The sequence below is a fragment of the Microtus oregoni genome, unplaced genomic scaffold (genome assembly GCF_018167655.1).
Source record: "Microtus oregoni isolate MIOR12 unplaced genomic scaffold, Mior012 000038F_ref0000394, whole genome shotgun sequence".
NCBI classification, from domain to species: Eukaryota; Metazoa; Chordata; class Mammalia; order Rodentia; family Cricetidae; genus Microtus; species Microtus oregoni.
In genome coordinates this window covers 11,455,742-11,480,699 of record NW_024543097.1, presented here as the reverse complement: position 1 = coordinate 11,480,699, position 24,958 = coordinate 11,455,742, and the positions used below count along the sequence as shown (strand labels likewise).

Sequence of the window (24,958 nt, the reverse complement as noted above, 5' to 3'; positions counted from 1 at the left end):
GTTGCTGCTCTTACACAGGACTGAAGATCAGACCCCAATATTAAGTAGTTCACAACTGCCTATAATTCTAGCTCCAGGGGATCCAGCACTCTGTTCTGATCCACACCCCAAAGTACATGGCAAACACATACACAAATAAAAATCTTTAAATAATCTGGCATGCAGCAAAGCACAGGCAAATCCAGTTCATTTATTACTTTTAGAGTAAAGCAAAAGGAAGCCACTAAGTTAAAGAAATAAATCATCTGTATTACTTGGATTTCCTTTTCATCTCAATTCAAACAAACTACAAAAAAAATATTTTAATGACATCTGAAGGACAAATCTGAATGCTGCCTTGACAGTTTAATGAATGTGAATACATTAAAATTTAAAGACATAATAACATCAAAATATTAGAACTCTTCAGTAGGCCTTTAAGTCCTACTGAAGTATTTAAGAGAAATACACATGTTAATGAATAAAATTAAATGTCTAAGATGGGCCTTAATATTATACATAAAGCCAGGAATGGTGGTACCCTTTTGATGCCAGCACAGGGAAGCTGAGACAGAAGAAATTACCAATTCTCTAGGCTACAAAAAGGACAAGTAAAATCTAAGTGTTTATGACCTATCAATTATAAAAAGCTGGGCATGAATTCATTGTGTATATCCTCACCAGTGTGTGTCATATTTTCTGCCTAATGCCTAGTTTTTCAAAACAGAAAACAAAAAACTCTATAGCAGATGTTCCAATTTCAGGGTCCCCAGTGCTTTGTTCCATGGCTGTGCGCTGGCTTCTCTTGTATGTCCATATGCCTGCTCTTCCTCATGGTCTGGAAAACGGGCTCTAGGCCTATCAATTCCTTGCTGGTTTTTAAAGCAGTAAGAACCTCTCTAAGCTCTAACTTCCTCAGATTGAATTTTTCACTCTTAACTTGTTCAATAGAGAGTATAGTGAAAGCCTAAAGAAAGATAAACAGATCTGTGTTTAGTAAACTATTATAAAGATAATGGTTAGAAGTCTCAAGTAAAATAAGATCCAAATGTAATTTTAAAGTAATGTCAATCCATATAAGCATTACCTTTTCTGTTGTTAAATACAAAGGACAATGGAGGCTATTAACATTGTTTGAGCCAACACAAAAGAAAAAAAGGAAAAAAAAAAAAAAAAAAGGAAACTATTATGAAAAAGCACATACCACACTTTTTACTCTTGGCAATTATAACTCAGATTCACTTTAAAAAGTTGTGTTGAAAATTCAGTGAGTTTATTTGTTCAATACCTAATTAACATTCAAAAGCATCTTCATTTCAGCTTTTTAAAATATGGTTTGCTTTTGAACAGAGCAAATATGTTACCAGATCAAAGCAAGAGTCAAGTCAGACTAACAACCGTATTATATTAACCCACATTATTTTATATTTTAAAACACATAAAAAACACTCTCTCCTATAAACTACAGGAAAAATTCAAATCCACAGAACTGAAGAGATGGCTCAGTGATTTACAGCCCTGGCTGCTCCTCCACAAGACCTGGGTTCCATCCCCAGCACACACCAACACAGAAGCCAGGGGTCATCTGTAACCCCTGTTCCAGAGGGTCCTAAGCCCTCTTGTGATCTCAGAGGGCTTCAGGACACAAGTGGTGCACAGACATATATTGAGACAAAACAACCACCCACATGTAAGATTCTTAAACCAGAAAGAAGACAGGAATAAGGGAACCACGGCCACCCAACAGATCCCAAGCCACTGGTCTGGTTTTACTAAACACATCTATCCCTAAGGTCCAAAAACTTGACTACTGAATACTAATCAATAAACAACAACACACCATTTGCTAAAAATTAAAATTGACTTTGATCAAAAACAAAAATACTCAAAATACTTGATAAAGGCTAAACTGGAAAAAAAAAAAAACACCTATCCCCATAAATTGTATTTTATCCCAAGAATGCTGATACAGTTATTCAGAGGTTCTAATCTAATCTTTCTTAATTATTTTTCTGTATGCATCTTATTTTAAAAAAATAAGATTTGAGAGCATTGCCAGATTTCTTTCTCCCCACCCTAAAATGTGGACCTAACAAATAATATTTATTTCTTCTTAGCCAAATAAAATACTATAAAACTCAAACTACATTATCAAGATTTTTTAAACTTAAATCTCATTAGATAGACTCGCCACCCTCTGTCCAAAATAGGACTCCGATAATAAACTACCTGATGGTTTTTACTTACCAGTTTATCATTTTCATTCGGCATTTCAAATACACATCTCAATTTAGAATCCATTAATTCATCAGGTTTTGCCTCTTTCCACTTAAAAAGAAAAAAGAGAGAGAGAAAAAAAAAACATGAGAGGGGACTGTGGCAAGGAGGTTTTACCTAAAGGGACAGCTGAAGCCTGAGCACGGTAGCTCAGAACACTATGCTCAGCTAGGGTACTCACCAACTGCTGCAATCATCTGCCCATGTCACTGCACCTTTAGAAATTGCAGACCTACCATCACCATCAACTAAAGTGACACTGGCCCTGAGCCCATGAGCTGGCTCTGAAGGCAAAGGCAGCTGCTGCCAACACTGATGACCTAAGTTCAATCCTAGGAACCCATTGTAGAATGAGAGAACCAACTCCACCAAGCTGCCGTCTGACCCCCACATGCCCCCCTCAAACACCCAATTAAACAATGTAATGAGAAAAATGGCAATGACATTAGCAATACCTGACTTTCTTCTTCGTGTTAGCATTTCTAAATGTTTCTAAGAAAGCAGTAATTCAAGACTTTTTCATTCTTTAAATCAAATTTTGTTCTGAACAGACTAACAGATATTTAATTTTTAGCAAAGAAATCAGGATTTCTAAGAGCTAAACAAAACCCAAAGTCTGAACTATTAAACCCAAAAAAAAAAAATTTCTGTACTTCTACACTTACCACAGCTTCCATATCTGAAATATTTGGTGGAGCAAAAATTGTCTGTACCATGAACTTATGTTTACTCTTTTCATTTGGATCATAATCAAAGGGCTGTAGCATTACTAAATAAAAAGAAAAGACACATTATCTTTGACATTTTATCTCCTATTACCTCAGTAACACAAATTTAAAGAAAATCAAGATGTGTTCAAAAACTCAAATGTTATTTTACTCATTCTCAAGATGTACAATCAACTTTATTACCTTCAGTTATTATTAAATTCATTTTTGTGTTGATTTTAGTTTAGACAACTGAGACACTGTTTTAATATATAATTTGGTTTTCTAGACTGGATTTTAAACAATTACTCAAGGGTGTATTTTGTTTAGATCTAATTTTAAGAAAACAAAGGAAACCATGACTTCTTGATGTTTAGACTTTATTCTAAGATCCCAACAGCATTCACTTTTTATGCCTATAGATCTGAGCAGCCTACAAAAGTTTTAAGGCTCTTTGAGTTCAATCAAGATGCTAAATCTATGTAACACAAATCCAAGATCGGAGATAATAAATTAGTAACTATTACAAATGTATATGGCATCTTTGTAGTGAGGGCTTACTTCTAAATATTTCCAATGGGACTTATATAATTTGATATTTTAATACTCTATGTGTTTGAATGTAAGAGCTGTAGGGTTATCTTAAAATTTTCAGAGTATTATCAGTAATCACTAGGGATTTTAATATATGTTTCTATGCCATGCTCCCCCAAAGATCTGACATGACAAATAGAGAATCATGTGTTTTCCTGCTCCCTCTGTAATTAGCAGAAGTTGAGAGCTATTGTTTCCGCCCCCTCAAAAAAAAAAGAAAAAGAAAAAGAAAAAAGAAAGATGCACTGTTTAAAAAAGAAGTCTGTGTGAAGTCTGAGGCTCTCTCACAAGTAAGCTACACAGAGCCACACACATCCTCAGACCTGCTGCCTATTTCACAACATGATAGATGTTGTTAAGCAGTACTGTCTCTTTAGAAGGGCTGCCTGGAAAAAGAATGAACAGCTTATAGAAGACATTTTCAATAACACCAGCAGACTCCACCAGCAAAATAAATGACCCATGTATGGAACAAACCACTGTAAGCAACACACAAAGGACGAACAGCAGTGCAGTTTTCACGTTGAGACACCACTAGCATTTACACTGAAAGGCATCAAGACTCATCTGACTTTATAAGGAGGCCAAAACTGGTATACATTTTTAAGCAAAAGACTAAATACACTTCTGTAGTTGCATGGAACATGATTTAACAGCAAAACAGTGCTATTTTCAAAGATAAACTAGTAAGAACAAAGACTATGGTGGTGAGTTATAGAAATAAATAGATGTGAAGTTTCAAATTAACAATAATTAATCATATACCAAACACAAATGAGTGAAAGTTTCAGTAAAATTTTTGTATGGCAAGATATCCAAAGAACAGCTGGGCAGTGGTGGCACACGCCTTTAATCCCAGCACTCAGGAGGCAGAGGCAAGCAAGTCTCTGTGAGTTTGAAGCCAGCCTGGTCTACAAGCGCTAGTTCAGGACAGGCTCCAAAGCTACAGAAAAACCCTGTCTCAAAAAAACCAGAAGTATTCAAAGAACACCTTTAAGCAAAAACTGAAGCCAAATAATAAACAGATGAAAACACTATAAAAGTCATGAAATGACAATATTCAAAACTGCAAAAGTGCAGGGCATGAACTGCTTGCTACCTGAAACAGTCACAATTGACCCTGGGTCAATAATTCCACTGTTGGGCCGCACACAGTACCGGCGAGGTGCTGTAGTCTTCACTTTGAAACACACTTTTCTATCCGATGGATTTCGCAATTTAAGATTTGTAGTGACTACATCTGTGAAGGGGCCTGTAAGGTTTAAAAGAAGAGAAAAAAATTAAAACTGGATTCACAAGAAAAGCAGAATTCAAGATTAAGTTAGTATAATCTCAACCCCATTTTCTATAGAAAACAAGAATGTTCTCTCTTCAAAATAATAAATCTAAGCATAAGTTTATGATTTTAGTTCTTTAACTTTAATTACGTTTACTTATCACATTTGTGTGATGTACATAAGAACAGTGCATGCCACAGTGCCTGTGTGAAGATCAGAAGACGTTTTGGGGTTGGTGCTCTCCTCCCATTTGTGGGTACCAGAAACTAAACTCAGGTACTCAGACTCAGCAACAAGCACCTCCACCCAAGAGCCACCCTGTTAGCTATAATTCTATTCTTACGATGTTCATGCCACATGACCCAAAGAGTTCCCCAGCAGTCTGCACCAGCACCAATCTTCACACCCATAAGGCCAACAGTAAAGTTTCTGTTCTTAAGCTTCTCGATTCTCACTCCACACACTCACATACTTCTTAAGTACTTATGAACAGTGTGTCATATTCTATCTAGATACAAAGTTTTTGTCTTAGAGCTTTGGTTCTGTAACTCAACAAAATGGCAAGGACATAGAACTCAAAAAGCTATCCAGCTCTACCTAACCAGTATATCCTCATTTTTAAAAATAAGCTATGAGATGTGACAATAAACCTATTTACTTTAGGCTGAAAAACCAAGACAAACAGATTTTACAGTCTACTTTACACAGCAAGAATTTCTTACTGATTTGAAGGTAGAAAACTAAAAACAAGTCAAATAGAAAACAATAAACCTATACCATTTAATTACTCAATTTTAAACGGTCTTTTGAAAATCAATTTTATTTTTGCTTTTATTTGCCAAGAACTATTATAAAATCTTACCTATTTTTGTTTAAATCTTTTTCATTTACTTATTTGTGTTCAGAGTGTATGTTTACAAAGATTGAACATCAATCAGTCTCCAAGCTTTACAGCAAGCTCCCTTAAACACTGAGTCACCTTCTTCTGACCCTGTTCATTTAAATCTTAAACAAAATTCTTGTTCTTTTTTAAAACTTTGGAATCCAGATTGAGAAAATTCTCCAACCATGTCCAATAAAGTTGTTTAATTGAATGTTGGGAAACTGTCTAAGACAAAAAGACTTCCAGAAAAGCAAGAAGCATTCATTAAAGATTGCAAGAGAGAACAAACTGGTCTGCCTAATGCTTAACACGAGAAAAGAAACTACTTAACAAAAGTGGGGTAATTTAAAAAGTGCTTGGTTCAACCTTGAGTTTTATTCTTAAGTCCTTGTTTAACTATAAGCTATCCATTCATTCTGCAGACTACCTTACACCCTTGTGGCTCCCCAATTATCTTTTTGAAAAGCAGATGATTTAACATCTCTACGATACAATTAACCAAGATAAAAGGGAGGACCTCCAACCTGTCCACTTTACTAGAAATAAATACAACTCAAACAAATGAAGCAAGGAGTTCCCTCCTCACTAGTCTCAATGCCCAGGACAGTAACAGAACTTGCAGTGTGGTAGACCTCTACAGCTGACCCTTCTGATCAGCTTGCAGATAATTTTAAAAATAACTATATATTTTCAATCAACAAACTCCTAAGAACTGTATGTATTCTGAAAAGAGTACTTAATGTATTACCCAATAGGGATTATATATTCTAAACACAAAAATGCGAAGATGAAATGACACATCAATAGGACAAAGAATCTCTCCAAAACAAAATGCTTAGACATGTTAACCCTATGAAAAGAATGCCATAAATCCTGTCAGAAGACAGGTAAACTGGAGATTCTTTATTTCACTGTGTCCTGGGCAAGCCTCAGTCTAAGCCTGCTGTTTCTTGAGATTAAAGAGTACGGATAACCATGAGCAAAATATTCAAACTTTATGACTAACAAAGACTCTGCTGCTTGGTTCAAACTAGCACAAGGTCCACATTTTTAAGCCATAGAATCCTTTGAGGTCTGATGAAAGCTATAACCTACCCCAAAAGCATGCATAGGCATACATCCACAAAAACTTAACACTGAATTCATTAGCTAGAATTCACAGGTGCTATTATCACCCTAATACCAGACATTCTCACACACACTCACATGCTTAAACACCACAAGCGCGCGCGCACACACACACACACACACACAGAGAGAGAGAGAGAGACAGAGAGAGAGAGAGAGAGAGAGAGAGAGAGAGAGAAATCCCTTCACACCATCTCAGAAAGAGAGGTTATATAAACTGAAGGTTGCTACGAAGTACAAACAAAATCTTTTACCTAAAGACACAAAATATTTTCCCTTGGCATTATAGCTGAATGGTCCAACTGGGAGTCGGGGTATAGAATGACAAACAATCTGCAATACCATGAAGTCCCACAGAATCTATTCTACTGAACTTTCAAATGTTTATCCTGCTATAATTGGGGTTTTGAATGTCCCCCAAAGGCCTACTCCCCAGAGCGACAAACTGGGAGGGGATAGACTCTTTCACTGGCTGAGGAGATATATAGATCCCTTTAGAGGATGTTAAGATCCAACTATTCCAGGCTAATTTGCTTCCAGAACATTCTATGAGAAATTCCAACCACAATGTGTTATTTACCTGGTCACATTGTTCTCTAGTCTATGTCTTAAACTTGACATAGACAATATTATTATTGACAATTAATAGACTATTATTTCAAAATAAAACAGGGAAAAAAAATCTCTTTCAAGGATGACTTTGCTAAAAAAAAAAAAAGGGTTTTTTCAGCACTAAAAAGTGAAGGTCACCATTACAAAACTTACTCTATCAACAGCAATGTCATGCTTAAGTTACCAATGCAACTCGTGTTCATGAACATATGAATCATATGAACTATACACATTTTCCTTTACATAATATTTGCAAAAAAATTTTGAAAAAATCTGGTCATTATGTAACCTTTAGAAAAATTAAACAGTGACAACATTGAGCAATTTATGTTAAGAAATGAATGTTTATATGTAGGGAGTTTCTAAAACACCCCCATAGATAAGTCCGTCATATATCCCAAGTGAATAGCGTAAATTTAGGAAACAATTACTGAACGAGCCCATTCTAAGTTCACCTAATGGTAAAGAATGCTCAGTAGCAATCACAGTTCACTGTGTTATATGTATTTCCTTTCTCAAAGTGAGAAATCAGTTCACAGTGAAAAGCATTCTATTAAAACACACACACACGTTGTATGTACATTAAACATACAACGCTTTCACAGATTTCTATTTTTATTGTGGGTGGAAAACAATCTTTATCTTGTAACTACATAAGCTGTCCTTGAAGCAGCTGTCACATTCTCTACCCCCCTCAGTGCCAGTGTCATTAAGCCAAAATGGATATAAGTCCAGGTGTAAATTGGAAAAACTTTGAAACTGAGATTGCAATTATTGTTTCTTTAAAGTAGTGTAAGAAATCCTACCAGAGCTAGAGAGATGACTCTATAGTTTACTTGTTGTGAGTCTGGCATAAATCCTAGCACAGGGGAGACAAAAGCAGGCAGATCTCTGATGAGTTTGAGGGCAGCCTGGTAGACATAGTTATAAGGCTGTCAGAGCTGTAAAGAAACCCTATCTCAAAAAACAAACATGGTGGGGGCTGGAGAGATGGCTCAGTGGTTAAGAGCATTGCCTGCTCTTCCAAAGGTCCTGAGTTCAATTCCCAGGAACCACATGGTGGCTCACAACCATCTGTAATGAGGTCTGGTGCCCTCTTCTGGCCTGCAGGCATACACACAGGCAGAACATTGTATACATAATAAATATTTAAAAAAAAAAAAAACAAACATGGTTGCTCTTGCAGAGGACCCAGGGTTCAGCTCCCAGCAACCACACAGTGGGGGACCCAGTGAATGCCCTCTGTTCTGACCACCAGGCACACATGTGGTACACATACAAACACTAGCATTTAAGGAATTCTAACTATGGTTCTAAAATTAAGCTAAAAATAAAACCATTCTAAGTTTTAAAAACTTCATCCATCCCCAATGATGTGAATTACTGATAATTTTTTTTCAATTGTCAAGCTAAGTTCAGCTGCATAGAATCAACCAGAGCTAGAAAGTACTTTGTTTCCTCCTTTACTTTGACAATTTTCATAAAGAACCTGAAATAATACACCACACTCACATACATATACAGACTGGATTCCATCAAAACTGTGCTGTGTTTTAGACATTTTCTATGCAACCCTTTGGGCACAATTGGTCTTCAGAGTCTCCAGCATTTCTCTCTCTCTCTCTTTTTTTTTTTTGGTTTTTCGAGACAGGGTTTCTCTGTTGCTTTAGAGAGCCTGTCCTGGAACTAGCTCTGTAGACCAGGCTGGTCTCGAACTCACAGAGATCTGCCTGCCTCTGCCTCCTGAGTGCTGGGATCAAAGGCGTGCGCCACCACCGCCCGGCTTTCTACATGTATAGGAATACATGTAAAATCCTTTCAAGAAATAGTCCTTTCTTTTCCATCTTCCTCTCGGAGAGGCAGCTTCACTTCTGCCTCTCTCCCCACTTCTCTGCTTCCCCCCTTCTCTGCCTCTTTCTCCTCTTCTCTCTCTCTCTCTCTCTCTCTCTCTCTCTCTGTCCCCCCCTTCACCCTTCCTCCTCCATAACCCCCTGAATAAACATTCAACCTCACCCTGCAAAAAAAAAAAAAAAAAGAAAAAAGAAATAGTCCTATGAGATAATTGTCTGGTCCTTCCTGAGGACCAGATATTCTGCAACTAAGGTCAGGTAAATTTCCATGCAGCACACCATGAAAGATTAAGATTCTCTAAGCTAAGGGTTTCTCAGCTCCATGCAAAGCCACTCTATAGATAGCTTCAATTTGAAGCCCTTTGTCACCCACCTTGGAACCTGGGGTGACTAAGGAAAAACACCACAATTACAGAAGCTCTTACAGTGCCATGAACAAGTACTCCAATTCAGTTCTTTTCAAGTCTTCTAATATCCATAAAACTGTAGCAAGCAAAATCTTCAGTCTTTTCACAATCGTTTGACAAAGTCTCAGTTCTCCACTATGGTACAGACTATATTAGTGGCTTCTACATAACAGCACAAAGTTCAATACCAAAAAATAAGGAAATCATGGCTGACTATACAATTCATATGAAATACAATCCATACATATTTTGTGGTATTTCACATTTTTCTAGTATGTGTATGCCTTCTCCCATTCATTCTATTACATCATAACCTCCCAAAGAAACATTTAATTCACTGCAGACTAAACTGAAGATATTGATATTAACAAGCTTTGAGTCTCTGAGCTACTCAATAATATCTGATGAATTGCCAGTTACCAGAAATATTGCTAACAGTCAATTTTTAAAAAAGAAATCATAAAAGACAAAAGTATACATGTTTTACTTCAAACATGTAACTCTTGGTCTTCATAAGTCATTCTAGCTTTACAATTTTTGCTCCTTAACAGTACTATACCTTTAACGTACTTTTACCAGAATAGAAAAGGTAAAAAAATCCTTATAGGAGGGCTGATATTCTCAATGTGAATATATAAATAAAAGTGAGGTCTTTCCAGTATCGTTTCACAGGTTTTGTCCTATCAAACTATAAGCAACACTGGCTAAACAGTTTCCTAAGCCAGAGATGATGGTTCACACCTTTAATCTCAACACTCAGGAGGAAGGAGGATCTGAGTTTAAGGTTAGCCTGTCTACATATTGAATTCAAGGTTATGAAAGAGACCCTATCGCCACCAAAAAAAAAAAAAAAAAAGGTGGAGAGGTGGAGGTCAAACCAGGTCTGATTCTAGAGCCTCAACTATACTTTATTTCCATTGGTGCATCATATATACTTCTGAAGCATTAAAGCTGTCAAGTTAGCATTATATATTTATTTCCTTTGGCCCCATAGGTTTATGTTAAACACTTACTGAAATAAGTAGTTTACCTCCAAGAAAGCTCTAAACATGCTCATTGCAAATTTCTTTCAATTTTAACTTTATTTTATGTGTATTTTGACTGTGTGTACGTCTATGTTTGCCTGGTTCCTGGGAAAGCAAGAAGAAGGTGTCAGATACCCTGGAAAAGCTGTTAGATTGCTATAAACTGCCACATGGTGCTAGAAATAGAACCCAGGTTCTTTGGAAGAGCAACTAGTGCTTTTAACTGCTGAGCCATGTCTCTAGACCCTACAATTTTTTTTTTATTTTTATTTTGAGACAGGGTTTCTCCGTAGCTTTTTGGTTCCTGTCCTGGAACTAGCTCTTGTAGACCAGGCTGGCCTCAAACTCAGAGATCTGCCTGTCTCTGCCTCCCGAGTGCTGGGATTAAAGGTGTGCGCCACCACCGCCCGGCTTGACCCTACAAATTTCCTTTTTTTTTTTTTTTTGGTTTTTTCAAGACAGGGTTTCTCTGTGGTTTTGGAGCCTGTTCTGGAACTAGCTCTTGTAGACCAGGCTGGTCTCGAACTCACAGAGATCCACCTGCCTCTGCCTCCCGAGTGCTGGAATTAAAGGCGTGCGCCACCACCGCCCGGCTCCTACAAATTTCTTAAGCAAAAAAGTTACCCTAACTTATTTACCTGTTTATACGGTGCTGAAATATCATGAAGACTATTTCCATTTCTTTCGCTGCTACATCTCCAACAGTTACAATGCCTGAATCATAGTTACTGGTAAGCAATACTGTATAAATACTATTGTTCAAATAAACTGTTCCATTTTCTAGAAATACAAAATGAGTTTTCTTAGGATTTATTTATTTAAGTATTTTATGTATATGGGTATCTTGTCTGCATGTACATCTGCACACCAAAAAAGGGCATGGGATCCATCATGACGTGTGTGCGGGGAATTGAACTAAGGACCCCTGGAAGGGCAGCTAGTGCTCTTATCTACTAAGCCACCTCTCCAGCCCCAAAATGACTTCTATCTCCATTCAGAAAGGTTTAGTTAAAACACTAAAAAATAATCTTTTGTAAAATTTCAAGTATGAATCTTGAGATTAGTGCTAAACCAAGACTTCATAATTTGAGGTCTCTAAAACTTTAAAGTTTTAATTATTTACACTGTTTGCTGTACTAATTTTCCATACTACATTATACAACAGTTTACAAATATTTTATGAAAAACTCACCAAAATACACTTAATACACAGGCAGTAGACAGTATGTGGTCACTGGAGAGAGGGAAGAGAGGGAAGACAACAGGTCCGCCCACACAGTATGTTAAATTCATCGTTAAAAGTTACCAATGAGCAGGAATCATGTCTACTAATTTTTAAACCACTTTCCAATACTACAGTGTTATTATAGGCATATAAAATCCAATACCCGTCACCTTCACAAAAGAAAGCAGTTTTAATTAAAAGTTAAAAACAATTATTCTTTTCATTGTTCTCAAAAACTTTTGGTGAGTTCTCAAACACTTGAGACTAGTTTCTATTATTGGTGTATTATAGCTTTTTAAAAACATAATGTATAATACTGAATTAATGGTTTAAAATCTAAAGCTATTTACTAACTAGGTGACTGATCCCCCCCCCCAAACAATCTAAGCTCTATTAATGAAACTATCTCTAAGGTTCCTCTCATTCTCTAAAATTAAATGACATTATGGTCACCTTATTAAAGTTGTCTTCTCAATGGTAAATAAGATAGCAGATGGTAAATCAATTATAAAAACATTTAGGATTGTTTTGTAAGATTCTAATATACTATGCAGTTTCTGTGATAGTTATTAGTTTTGTTCTAGATCTCTGTTCTTTGGTTTTAGTTTTGTTAATGTCTTTTTATTGGATTTCATATGTAGCCCAGGATAACCTCAAACACACACACACACAAAAGTCGGGGGTGGGGACAACACACTGGTCCAAACCAGTTTCCCAGAAATTGTAAAGATCCAAACATATGTAAGGAAAAAACAGAGAACCAATATCTGTTTTAAAGAGTTCTCTATCCAAGAGGAAAGCAATCTGGTGGTGTATGGGGAATGAGTAGGGCTACCATCACAGCCAAAATTACATCCAAGAAAAAAAGCAAGCACCATAAAAACCTCCTTGCCTTCTAAACTAACTGCCTTCTGTATGCACTGGACCAAATCTGTCACTTATCTCTAAGTGGATAACATCTTTAACTGTAGAGTTTATCTACCTTCAATTCACCTGTGTCTAAAATCAAAGCATAAACATTTTGTCAGTCATTGGTATATAGAAAAGCAAGCCTTCCAGTGGCCAGCTATGTATTTCCCCTTTGCCATTGAAATTGCTTATTTAGGCCTTCCACAACTCACAAAGGGAATTGGTTCTAGAACCACACTGATAACCAAAACCTGTCGGTGCTCACATTATATAAAACGCCAAATATTTTTTACACATAACCTATATGCAGCCCACCACTATTCGTTAAAGTATATCTAGATTACAATATCAAATACAAGGTTAATACTATGCCATTGTTGTTACAAGTTAGCAATAATAACAAAAGAAGTCTATACATGGTCAATACAGACTTTTTAAAAAAAATACCTTTCTTTAATGGTTGCTTGAATTTCAAGGTGTGGAATCTGTGAACATAATGTCAACTGTCTTTTCAGGTGTGATTCTGTTCTTGTCAGTAATTTGTTTTGTTTTTTTGAGACAGGATCTCTTCTGTCTGTAGCGCTGGCTGTCCTGAAACTCAATTTGTAAACCAGGCTGGCCTTGAACTAAGATTCGCCTGCCTCTGCCTCATGAGTGCTGAAATTAAAAACATGTGCCACCACTGCCCAGCTAGCTATTTTTTTTAAAAAATCCTAAAACAGTGACCCACTGAACCAATCCACACTATCTGAGGAGGAAAGACCTTAAACCTACTTGTTTAATCCTATGTGCAAGAGCAATTCTCAGAGAAATGAGTATCACTAAATACATCTAATAAAATTCTCACAAGAAGCCAGGTGGTGGTGGCGCACACCTTTAATCCCAGCATTTGGGAGGCAGAGGCAGGCGGATCTCTGTGAGTCTGAAGCCAGCCTGGTCTACAAGAGCTAGTTCTAGGATAGCCTCCAAATCTATGGAGAAACACTGTCTTGAAAAAAAAAATTCTCACAAGTCAGGAACTGATGGCAACATTATTTGTATATAGCAAATTTTATCATTTGCAAATTTGTTACAGATTAGGTTTTATTAAATTGTGTGCAGTGATACATGTGTACTGGTGCCACAGTGCAAAGGTAGGGTCAGAGGACAATTTGAGAAAGTATGTTCTTTCCTTACTCTATGGGTCCTGGGATCAAATTCAAGATTGTCAAGTACAGAGACAAGTGTCTCTACTCACGCAGCCATCCTGTCAACCCTTTTAAAATACAACTGTAAAGCAGTGCTTCATGTGTCAATCTAAACCAAAGATTCTCCCAAGATCAATGAACTTTTTGGAAGCAGAATTGCAATGGGAACACTTTTAACATTACAGCATGTAGCAGTAGTCTGTAGTCAAGCTTTCTCAGTAAGAGCAGTTTTAATATTATAGGTGATTGCATCACTTTGAAGCAATACTAGCCAATAAGGACCAATATACAAATGGTAATAGTCCAAAGTGTCTATGGCAGCTAGACATTGAATAAACACCCTTACAGAACTTACTTTCTGCCGGGCGGTGGTGGCGCACGCCTTTAATCCCAGCACTCAGGAGGCAGAGGCAGGCGGATCTCTGTGAGTTCGAGACCAGCCTGGTCTACAAGAGCTAGTTCCAGGACAGGCTCCAAAACCACAGAGAAACCCTGTCTCGAAAAACCAAAAAGAAAAAAAAAAAGAAGTTACTTTCTGTGGAAGGGTTACTGTGGCCTTTGTGTAAGGGTGGATCTGGCAATCTTTGGTGATAGGTCATTAAGCATAGTCATTCCTTTATATTTCTTTGTTATGTTATCAAATCTTGACAAAAGTCATTCCCTTTTGAGTTTAACTTTCACAGATATTACACCACAATCTTTATACACATTTCCTGTAAAACTGTAGAAATAATCAAGATATAAATGAGAGAAAGAAAAATCCATATGGAACAAATGAAAATCTTTTTTCAATGGGAGATCAATTTGACCTCCCAAAGGCATCAAATTGAATAAATCATTTAAGTTATTTTCATTATAACTACTAAATATTCACTGCAGCAATCTCAGAAAACAAAATAAAAATACAAAAAACAAGACAACACTAATCCCAATAGAATGAAATATTGAGAACATTCTTTTTTTTTTTTTTTTTTTTGGTTTTTCGAGACAGGGTTTCTCTGTGGCTTTGGAGCCTGTCCTGGAACTAGCTCTTGTAGACCAGGCTGGTCTCGAACTCACAGAGATCTGCCTGCCTCTGCCTCCCGAGTGCTGGGATTAAAGGCGTGCGCCACCACCGCCCGGCTTGAGAACATCTTATTTCTATGTTACAATAAATGGATCATATTTATGTACCTTTTCAATTAAAGGATAAGACTGTCACCAGTTTATCACTACAAGCAGAACAACACATTTTGCCAGAGATACTGAAATCCATGGCTAATCAAGCCTTTAATCAAATACAAAACATACAGAAAATACATTAAGACATCTAGATAGGCACATTCTGTCAACAACAGAATAAGATAAGGTCTTTTCAACAAAGCAATGGTAGGTTTAAGGAACAGAAAAGACAGAGGAAAACATTACTTAAGATTAAAACAAATACATAGCACACAGCAATCAAACGCCATGCACATGCATATTTAAAGAAACAACTAAAAGCAGTACAATTGGGAAATTTTCAGATTGACTATTATACACTATTAAAGATTTACTGTTGGGTTTTAAGTAATAGTAGTATCATGATAAGCAAAGAAAATGTTCCCTTTTGTTGTTAGAAATACAATCTCTCAAGTAACAAGAAACAAAATGTAGGTTGTAGAATATTTGTTTTAAAGGTACTTAGGCAAGTACTAAAGAATATCTCGGTGGCAGAATGCTTGCCTCGGGCCGGGCGGTGGTGGCGCACGCCTTTAATCCCAGCACTCGGGAGGCAGAGGCAGGCGGATCTCTGGGAGTTCGAGACCAGCCTGGTCTACAAGAGCTAGTTCCAGGACAGGCTCCAAAACCACAGAGAAACCCTGTCTCGAAAAACCAAAAAAAAAAAAAAAAAGAATGCTTGCCTCGTATGCATAAAGCCTGCGATTTAATTCCAGTACACATCCCCCAAAAGGAAACAAAAATATGCAAATTATATTAATGATATGCTTAATTATTAAGCCACATTTTTAAAAACAGCATACAATGTAGTAATGCTTGAAAAGATCTGCCTACCTCTGCGTCCCTCACAAGTGCTGGGATTAAAGGTGTGCGCCACCACCACCAGGCAGATTTTCCCAATGTTTTACATACATGTCCCTTCTTACCCATGAAGGATAGGTCCCAAACACCCCTCCTCCAATAGATGCCTAAAATCAAATCCAGTTATCAAGTTGTATAATTTAATACTTTTTTTTCATTTTAACTAAGCCTGTATGTATCACACATCATTACCACACGCTTTCGCCATTTGAGGTACAACAGCAAAACGGAGAACAATTCCTTTTCCTTCTTCACAATTCTTATTGTAGATCTTTGCTGCAACATCAGCAGAGAATTTTTTTTCCTTCTTTCTTTTCTTGGAGACTGTAGCTTTGGACCTGTCCTGAAACTAGCTCTTGTAGACCAGGCTGGCCTCCGAACTCACAGAGATCTGTTTGCCTCTGCTTCCCAAGTGCTGGGATTAAAGGTGTACACCACTAGCGCCTGGCTAGAATTTCTTTCCTTCCTTCCTAGTAGGCTTAGAACTTTGCACTTAAAGGAAACACTGGCTTCTCTTTGGCATATCCAGGCATACTGAAATTTTCAGTATTATTGTTGATATTTTTAAGGCAATTTATTTTTTTTAAAGATATATTTATTTATCAAGTATATAACATTCTGTTTCCATGTATGCCCGCACGCCAGAGGAGGGCGCCAGATCTCAGTACAGATGGTTGTCAGCCACCATGTGGTTGCTGGGAATCGAACTCAGGACCTCTGGAAGAGCAGCCAGTGCTCTTTACCACTGAGCCATCTCTCCAGCCCTTTTAAGGCCATTTATAAGTAAAAATAAAGTAAGGGTAACTTGAAAACAAATGTTGTGATACCAACAATCTGGCAAGAAAATGTCTAAGTAACTGGTTGGTGGGCAGATTTGCAGTATAGAAATAACTGGTCCAACAGATAGTCAGGTCCTTGGCAAGAAGGAACACGACAAAGCTAGATTTTATCCTCCAACTCAGAAGGACACAAACTTAAACTTATAAAATATTTGTATCTAAAAAATTTCCCTATTTTGGGACCACAGTTGATCATAAGGCACAGATAGCAAAACTTACAAATACAGGGGGTGGGGGGCTCTTGTGTTTTTTCTACTTGATTAACTTTTAGGGGACTTTTTTATATTTTTAATTGTGTGTGTACATGTGTTCAGGTACACATGTGCAAGCATGTGGAAGCAAAAGAATAAAAACTTAGGTGTCATTAGGAACACCACCCACTTCCTCTGAGACAGTCTTTCATTGGCCTGTACCTTACCAACTCAGCAGGATGACTGGCCAGCAAACCCCCAGGGATCCTCCTGTCTGTCTTTTCCATGCTAGACTTAGAAGCACAAGCCATCACAACTCCCTTTTACCTGGGTGCTGGGAATCCAAGCTCAGGCTCCCATGCTTGCAAGGCAAGCACTTTACTGAGTCATCTTCCTTGCCTCCCACCTCTTTTTTTCCGAGACTGTGTTTCATGTAGCCCAGACTAATTCCAACTCCAGATTCTCTTGCTTCCTTTCACCTTACAAGTGCCAGGATTATAAAACTATGCCACCAATGCCAACAAGCCAGGCTAAATGACTTTCTGATACTTACATGTAGTCACAAATCTTCAAAAGCCCCCCAAAATCCTACACTGCCGAAAGTACAAAAATTGAACAATCATAGTCAACTTTTTACACAAGTATGTGCACCAGGCAGGTGAAAAATGCAATTGCAAAGGAGCCAAAGATTTTAACAGAATTGCAATTACAGGTAAAATTATCTTCCAAAAGTTCAATTAATCCACATCTACATACACTTACAGAACCAAACGCCCACTTGGCACACCTCCTCATTAGTTTTAAACATACACATCACACCAGTAAAGCATGGACTTCTTCCTCCTACCCTTCTCCCATATACCCTAAAGAAAATGTTATCAGCCCACATCCAGAGTCAATGTTCTTAGCTCAGTGAACAGTACCACCATCCTTCCATTTTATGCACTCCATCAATGAAACCACACCTTCTCTCTCAGTGCACACATCTATTTTGACCTTTCATTATTTCTAACATCAATGGCCATCTCATTTCTAATACCAATTTGCATGGCTACCATTAATATGGTACGCTAGCCCACCTATACAGCTGCCCCCCCCAAAAAAATTAAAATACACACTTAAGTCGGACGGTGGTGGCGCACGCCTTTAATCCCAGCACTCGGGAGACAGAGGCAGGTGGATCTCTGTGAGTTCGAGACCAGCCTGGTCTACAGAGCTAGTTCCAGGACAGGCTCCAAAGCCACAGAGAAACCCTGTCTCAAAAAAAATAAATAAATAAATAAATAAAAACTTAAAATCCCTCAGTAGCCTAGGATCAAAAACAAAACTGCCCCCCAGAACGCTTTTAGCTCACTATCACTGCTCCCTCCAAATCACAGCATACTGTATCTACATTTTCCTTTCTTCCTCTAAGTTAGTGGTTCTCAACCTTCCTTTGACCTTGCTGTGACCCTTTAATGCAGTTCCTCATCTTGCAACCCACAACCATAAAATTATTCTCATTGCTACTTCATAACTGATTTTGTTATTGCTATGAAGTGTAATATAAATAGTTTTTGAAGCAGAGGTTTGCCAAAGGAGTCACGACCTGTGCACAGCTTGAGAAATGCTGCTCTAGGTAACTTCTGCTTACACTTGGAATCTCAGTTCCCAATTGTCAAAGGCTTCCCACATTTCATTCATCTAAAAACTGGATCTTACCCATTAGAACTGCCCCCACAAAAAATAAGGGCTGTTTATAATTGTGGCTGCAACACCTACTCCTGACAAATTTATGACTGTATTAATTCCAAAAATAACAAGTTCACAAGCAGAGATGCATGAAAGAAATAGCATCAACAGAGGTAAAACTATGTAGGTCAATCGGGAAGAAAAGATATCCACAGAATTACCCAGCATTGGACCCTGTATGCCAAGCAAGATATGCCCACTGGTGCAAAAGCAGCATGACTAATATGGGGGAACCAATCAGTTTCTAATTGTATTAGAAACCTGATCCACACAGGAAAGATGGATACTATAAGCCTGGTCAAAAGTCCACTGCTGGGGAGATCCTGGACCCTACGTAGAACCTCCTACTGTTGACTTACTAAACACTCAAGTTGTTGATCTGTCTTCTAAACATTCATCTTTATACCCATAGATAATTCCTGATCAACCTTTATCAGAGAAGCCTCTTTCTGTAATGAACAATAAGGACTCAGAACCAGCCAACTGCTAAGAATACTGACAGGGAGTGCTCAGTCCTAAATGAGCTACACTCCCCTCAAGGATTAGAGAATATCAAAGAAGAAGTGAAAAGAATGTAAGAACACAAGAGCAGGGGACAGAAAAGAGTGCTATAAGATACTGTCTTCTGGGGACATGGCAAGGCCATTTGCACCTCTAAATTCACAGCAGCTGAGGTTATCTACACAAAACTGCACATGGTCAAGTCAGTTGATTTTGTTGTTGTTGTTTTTCTGAGACAGGGTTTCTCTGTGTAGCTTTGGAGCCTGTCCTGGAACTAGCTCTTGGAGACCAGGCTGGCCTCGAACTCATGGAGATCCACATGCCTCTGCCTCCCAAGTGCTGAGATTAAAGGCATGTGCCACCACCGCCCAGCTAGTTGACTATTGAGAGAGTCAAGTTTTTGGTTTTTTTGTTTGTTTGCTTTTTAGGGGAAGAGAGGCAGCTAATAAGCTCCCATGGACAGCCTCACACCAATACTCATGGGATAGCACTAAATTGATTCAGCAGACTATCTTTTAAAGTAGTGATAGCCTAGGGAGATGGCTGAGCAGCTAAAGAGCACTTACTGCTAAAGAACCTGCACACACACCAGGCAGCTCACAACCACCTGTAATTCCAGTTTTCAAGGAATCCTACACCTCCAGCTTCAACGGCACCTGCATTCATGTGCACATAGCCACATGAAGACACACACTTACCAATACAAAAAAAAATAATAATTTTTTAAAAGGACATGAAGGTGGGAGGGATACATATGAGGGGAGGTTAGGTGGAATAGAACACAGAATGATCAAGACATATTGTGTGTGTAAATTTGTCAAAGAATTAAGTGGTATGTCGTTTTTAATCTTAAGAAGTGGTTGGAGAGATGGCTCAATGGTTGAGAACACTGGCTGCTTTCCTGATTATTCAGGTTCAACTCCCAGAACCCACATGGCAGCAATGATGCCCTCTTCTGACCTTCGCAGGCACCCAGCAACCAAGCAGTGCACTTAGTACATGCAGTAAAAAACTCAAAGAAAATAAAAATAAATCTTTAAAAAAAAAGATTCAAAAGAATTTTTAAAAATTCAAGATCCTTGGTTAAACTGGGAATTCAAAGCTGGCCTGGGCTATATCAAAGAAATCCTGTCTCAGGGGAACCTGCTAGGTGACAGTGACACCACAGGTCTCTCTCTTCATCAGGTACTACTATCATGAGCTACCTTCAACACAATTATTTTAGTCTGTTTTTCCTTTCCCCTGATCATTATAATGGAAGAATACACTCCAAATTGTTTTAACATTTGCAAAACTTTCTCCTCCAAACTTCCCTTCAATACTGCTAGAAAAATACAACTATGAAAAAACAATAAACAAATTTTGTAATATATTAAATTTGAAGGACAAAAAGGTTTTTCCATGAACTACCTAATTTCAGATCTAAACTCCTGGTTAGATTGCTGGTATGGTTAGATAGAACCATAAGTATCTTTTTATGAACAAAAGCATCAAAATGTATGCTTTAGAATTCACTCTACAGCCATAAAAAGATTTCTGCATATTGCTAAAATTTTTAACCAAAAAAATGGAGATACACAAAACTACATCTACTTTTCCAAAATTGTGCAAAGTAAGTCATATCAAGTCATTATTCATGTTAAAGGAAAACCATCAATCTCAGAATGGTTGAATGAGTCACTCCTAAAGGAACCACCCCAACACAAATGTTTAATCCAAATAATTTAAATAAACCTAGCAAATAATCAGAATTTTTCAAGAAAAAAAGTATAAACAACCTACACTTAAATGGAAACTAGTAAAAAAAAATCAAATAATTTTTGTATGGTCAACCAAAAGACCATACACACTGTGGATTCTTCTTAATCACCCTACTTAGTGTAGAGCTATTCATTTAAAGACAGAGGTTTCCATTGTACCAAATTATCTGTGACTAACAAAGTAACATTAAGGAGGAAAGCATCAAACCCCAAATGTCAGACTCCTACTTCAATCCTCTTCTGTTCTATCATCTCCCTTTCGCCCACCTTTACACAAGTCTTTGAACAACTGGCCATTTGAGTGTATGTATCAGGTGTTCTCACCTCGGTATTTACCACTCCCTTTGCATAACTTTCCCCCGTTGCTTCAAAAGAACCTTTTCCCTTAAAGCTTCCTACAGAGAAAAAGCTTTTCCTCAGACAGACTATACTGTCTCCACGATGCCATTTGTGTGCCTTTTTGGTCTCCCGCACTAGACTTGGGATCACTATTTTGATAACACAAGAAGAACCTGTTGTATAAACACAGCTGTAATTATTTAACATCAAAAATAAATGAAATGCGTGGATACAGCACAATGCATATTTCTTCTAATTTTTAAAACCTGTCTCATAAAAAGCTTTTCACACAGGCTATGCAGTAATTTCCTCTTAAACTGTCAAAGGGGAAAAGCAAACTACACCGAGTATCATAAAGATTTATATTAAATCACTTCAACTAACGATGGCTACTTTAGTACAAATACCTGAAGGACTTTTCTGCATATCCCCATCTAATCCCCCTCCAAAAACCCAGGCAACACAGAAATTTGCTACAGCAAAATATCTGAGGTTCTGAGACACTATCTAGTGTCTCCCCATGTAGCCCAGGCTTGTTTCAAACTTTCCATGGTTCCTGGCCTGGCTTGGCTTCCAAAACGCCAGGATTCTAAGAGTAATTCACCAACCATAGTTTCAAAGATATTAGAGCTGCCTTAAAAAAAAAAAAATCACACTCTTGTCTAATAAGGAGTCCTACACGTTTCCATTCAGGGAAACGTGTAAATGCACTGAACACCTGAGGAGTAGCACTACTAGCAAAATACCAAAATGTTTATAAGTCCTAAGACTATTTAAAATACAATTTTTTGAAAAATACTTGAAACTATTTTTAAATTGTTCCCACAGGGACAATTCAGCCAGCAATTTTCATTCGGACTCACTCTTACACAATCATGGATTTACTTCTTTTAATACTGGAATTGCTATGCAACCTAAGGGAAAGTGTTCTCATCACAATTCCTAAAATTTTAAAGCCCAAGGTATTAACTTTCAAAGGGGGTCTCATTTTAAAGAGAAGGAGGAGCAAGTCTTTTTAGCTCCACTTTCTATCGGGATTCCTTAAAAATTAGTAAGTTGTTCTGCTTAAACTTTTCTTCCCAAGCGTACCCTACACCCTACACACAGAGACGGCAAAGGGCCCTGGATCTGAGCAAGGCTCGCCAAGCCAGCGATCCTCCCTAGCACAGCCCGTGCTCCAAAGTCAACAGTTCCAGAGCGGTGTGGCACCTTATCAGTTTTCTCAAGGTATGATGGGAAACCGTAAACGTTAAGTGAGCCACAAACACTGAGAATTAATTCCTCAGCAAAAAAAAGCTGCGATCCCCCAGGGCTACGAGCAGACAGCAGGTCCTCTGTACCCAGGGACGAACCCAAGTGACACAGGGGACCCACTACCACCAACCTACAACCTTCCACTCCCCCAGCTGACGCACGGCTTTCTGCCGCGCGCTTGGGGCCCTGCCAACACTCGGGGTCAGTCCCAGCCAGCCACCGCCGGGCCTCCCGGCTCTCCGGAGCCCCTTACCTGACAGGGGAGACTTCGGGCGAGGCCCGTGACCGCCCCACCCGGCCCTGAGCGCCTCGCCCCTGGGGCCGCGCCTGCCCGCGGCCACCGCCGGCCCCGCAGACCACGCCGCGCCGTGGCCCGACGCTCCGGGTCCCGGCCGCCGCCCGCGGGGTCCCGAGCACGCCGCGGCCGCCCCAGGGCAAGGACGCAGTGCGGGCCAGCAGGCGGGCGAGCAAGGTGCGGGCGGGCTCCCGCGGCGCCCCCGCGGGCCGCAAGATGGCGGCGGCGCCGGGTTGAGCCCTCCGCGGCGCCCGGCTGGCTCCTTCCCCTCCCCTCCGCGGCCCGAGCAGCCGGGCAGCGGCGGGCGGCGAGGCGCGGGCCGAGGGACGCAGCGGGGCCGCGGTCGGTCCCGACGCTAGGCGCGGGCGTGGGGGAAGGGAGCACGGCCCGTCCCGGCCTTGCCGCCGCCCGCCCTCCGGCCCCATTCCCCGCTCGGGCGCGTCCTAGGCGGCTTACCTTTGAATTTGAGGTCTGAGGGTGGGTCGAGGACCAGGATCTGCTCGTGCTTCGCCATGGCCCCGGAGGCGGACGCCATCGGAGACAGCGCAGAGCGGGGGCGCGCCCGCGGCGGCGGTTCGCTGGCGGGGGCGTGGGGAGGAGGGAGGACGACGGTGGCGGCACCGGCTCGGCGGAGCTCTAGGACGGGGCCAGGCTCACGAGTCCCGAAGCTCCGCGCCTGCTGCTCGGCCGCGGGATCCAGGGGCCTCCTGTCGGGTCAGCAGCTCCGGGTGTCACAACTGACTCAACCCCACACCAGCCGCCGCGGCCACGCGCACTGCGATCCTCGGCTCCCCACGTGACCGGCCCGACGTGCCGACGTGCGCGCCTCCGCGGCCCGCAGCCCTCGTGCCGGCCCCGCCCTCCGGGACTAACCGGGCTAAAAACGCTGAGCTAGTGCGCCTGCGCACCGCCGGCCGGGCTGCGGCTCCCGGCGCCGCGCGGCTGTCTATCGCTCAGGAGCAAGCCTGGGATGGGGGCGGGAGGGCGGAGCGGGGCTCTCTGCGGGAGTTGCGGTGCGCAGCGCTGGGTCTCCCGGAGCTGCGGGTGCAGAGCTGGAGCGCCTGCCGCGGTGCTGCCTCACGGCGTTCCAAGTGGAATTCCGAACGGAAGCGGGTCAAGAAGTGCCGGGTACCTCGACTCCCAGCATGCTCCGTGCGGGCGGGGCCTCCGCGGGGGCTGCCGGGAGCCGAGAAGGAGACCACGGTCCGTTGGAGGCGAGTGGGTGGGGCCGCTGACACGGCTTTTGGCTGGCCGAGGGCGTCTCGTCTGCCCTGGAAAAGAAAAGCGTTTTTTTCTTTCTTTTTTTTTTTTTTTTTCGGCTGCCTTGGAGACCCGTGTCCCAGAAATAGAGGCTGCCCTATGGGAGAGCGGCAGGGCGTGTCCGTCTGGTCGGCTCGGGATTCCTTCCGCCCTCTGCGGTGGCGCGCTCTGTTCTCCCTGGTGTTCTAAGGCTGCCTCCTCCCAAATCTTCCTCCCACCCAAGCAAAAACAGACTAGGCAACACACCTCGCTCAAAAGCAAATGGGTTCCAGGGGAAATGTGTGCTAGACGCATGTAATCAGGCTAGCAACGAATGTCCGGTCCTACAGCGTGAAATTCACGTGCTGGGTCTACAACTCATTTCAAACCCAAGCCAAATAAATCTGCCACGTTCTCCTGCTAGGAACTCATTTTATCTGCATCACTAAGGAGAGCCTGTACCAAACGAGGAAAAATGCCAGGCAGCAAAGTTGCAGACAGACCTTCAGCCCATTGCCAGCGTATCCAGGGACAGGAAGAGCAAACAAAACAAATGGATGTGCTGTAGAAAATAAACCTTTATTGTGTCCTTTGGTGCTGCTTGAATTTAAATCTCTAGGAAGCTCCAAGCCAAACAAAGGACATATTGATGCTGTTGCCACGAAGAAGCACCCTAGAACTCCCCAGG

At 40.3% G+C, this 24,958-nt stretch overlaps 1 protein-coding gene across 1 annotated transcript in view; it reads right to left on the bottom strand.

The window, feature by feature from the left end:
* Nucleotides 1-23,994, bottom strand: part of Vapa (VAMP associated protein A) — a 35,050-nt gene extending 11,056 nt beyond the window's left edge. Inside the window, exons 1-4 of the mRNA XM_041631963.1 lie at nucleotides 23,488-23,994; nucleotides 4,657-4,809; nucleotides 2,922-3,025; nucleotides 2,227-2,307 (exon numbers count right to left, since the gene is read on the bottom strand). Coding sequence (XP_041487897.1) covers nucleotides 2,227-2,307; nucleotides 2,922-3,025; nucleotides 4,657-4,809; nucleotides 23,488-23,566 — 417 coding nt within the window. The 5' untranslated portion in view covers nucleotides 23,567-23,994. The remainder of the gene's footprint in view (nucleotides 1-2,226; nucleotides 2,308-2,921; nucleotides 3,026-4,656; nucleotides 4,810-23,487) is intronic.
* Between the last annotated feature and the right edge of the window lie 964 nt (nucleotides 23,995-24,958).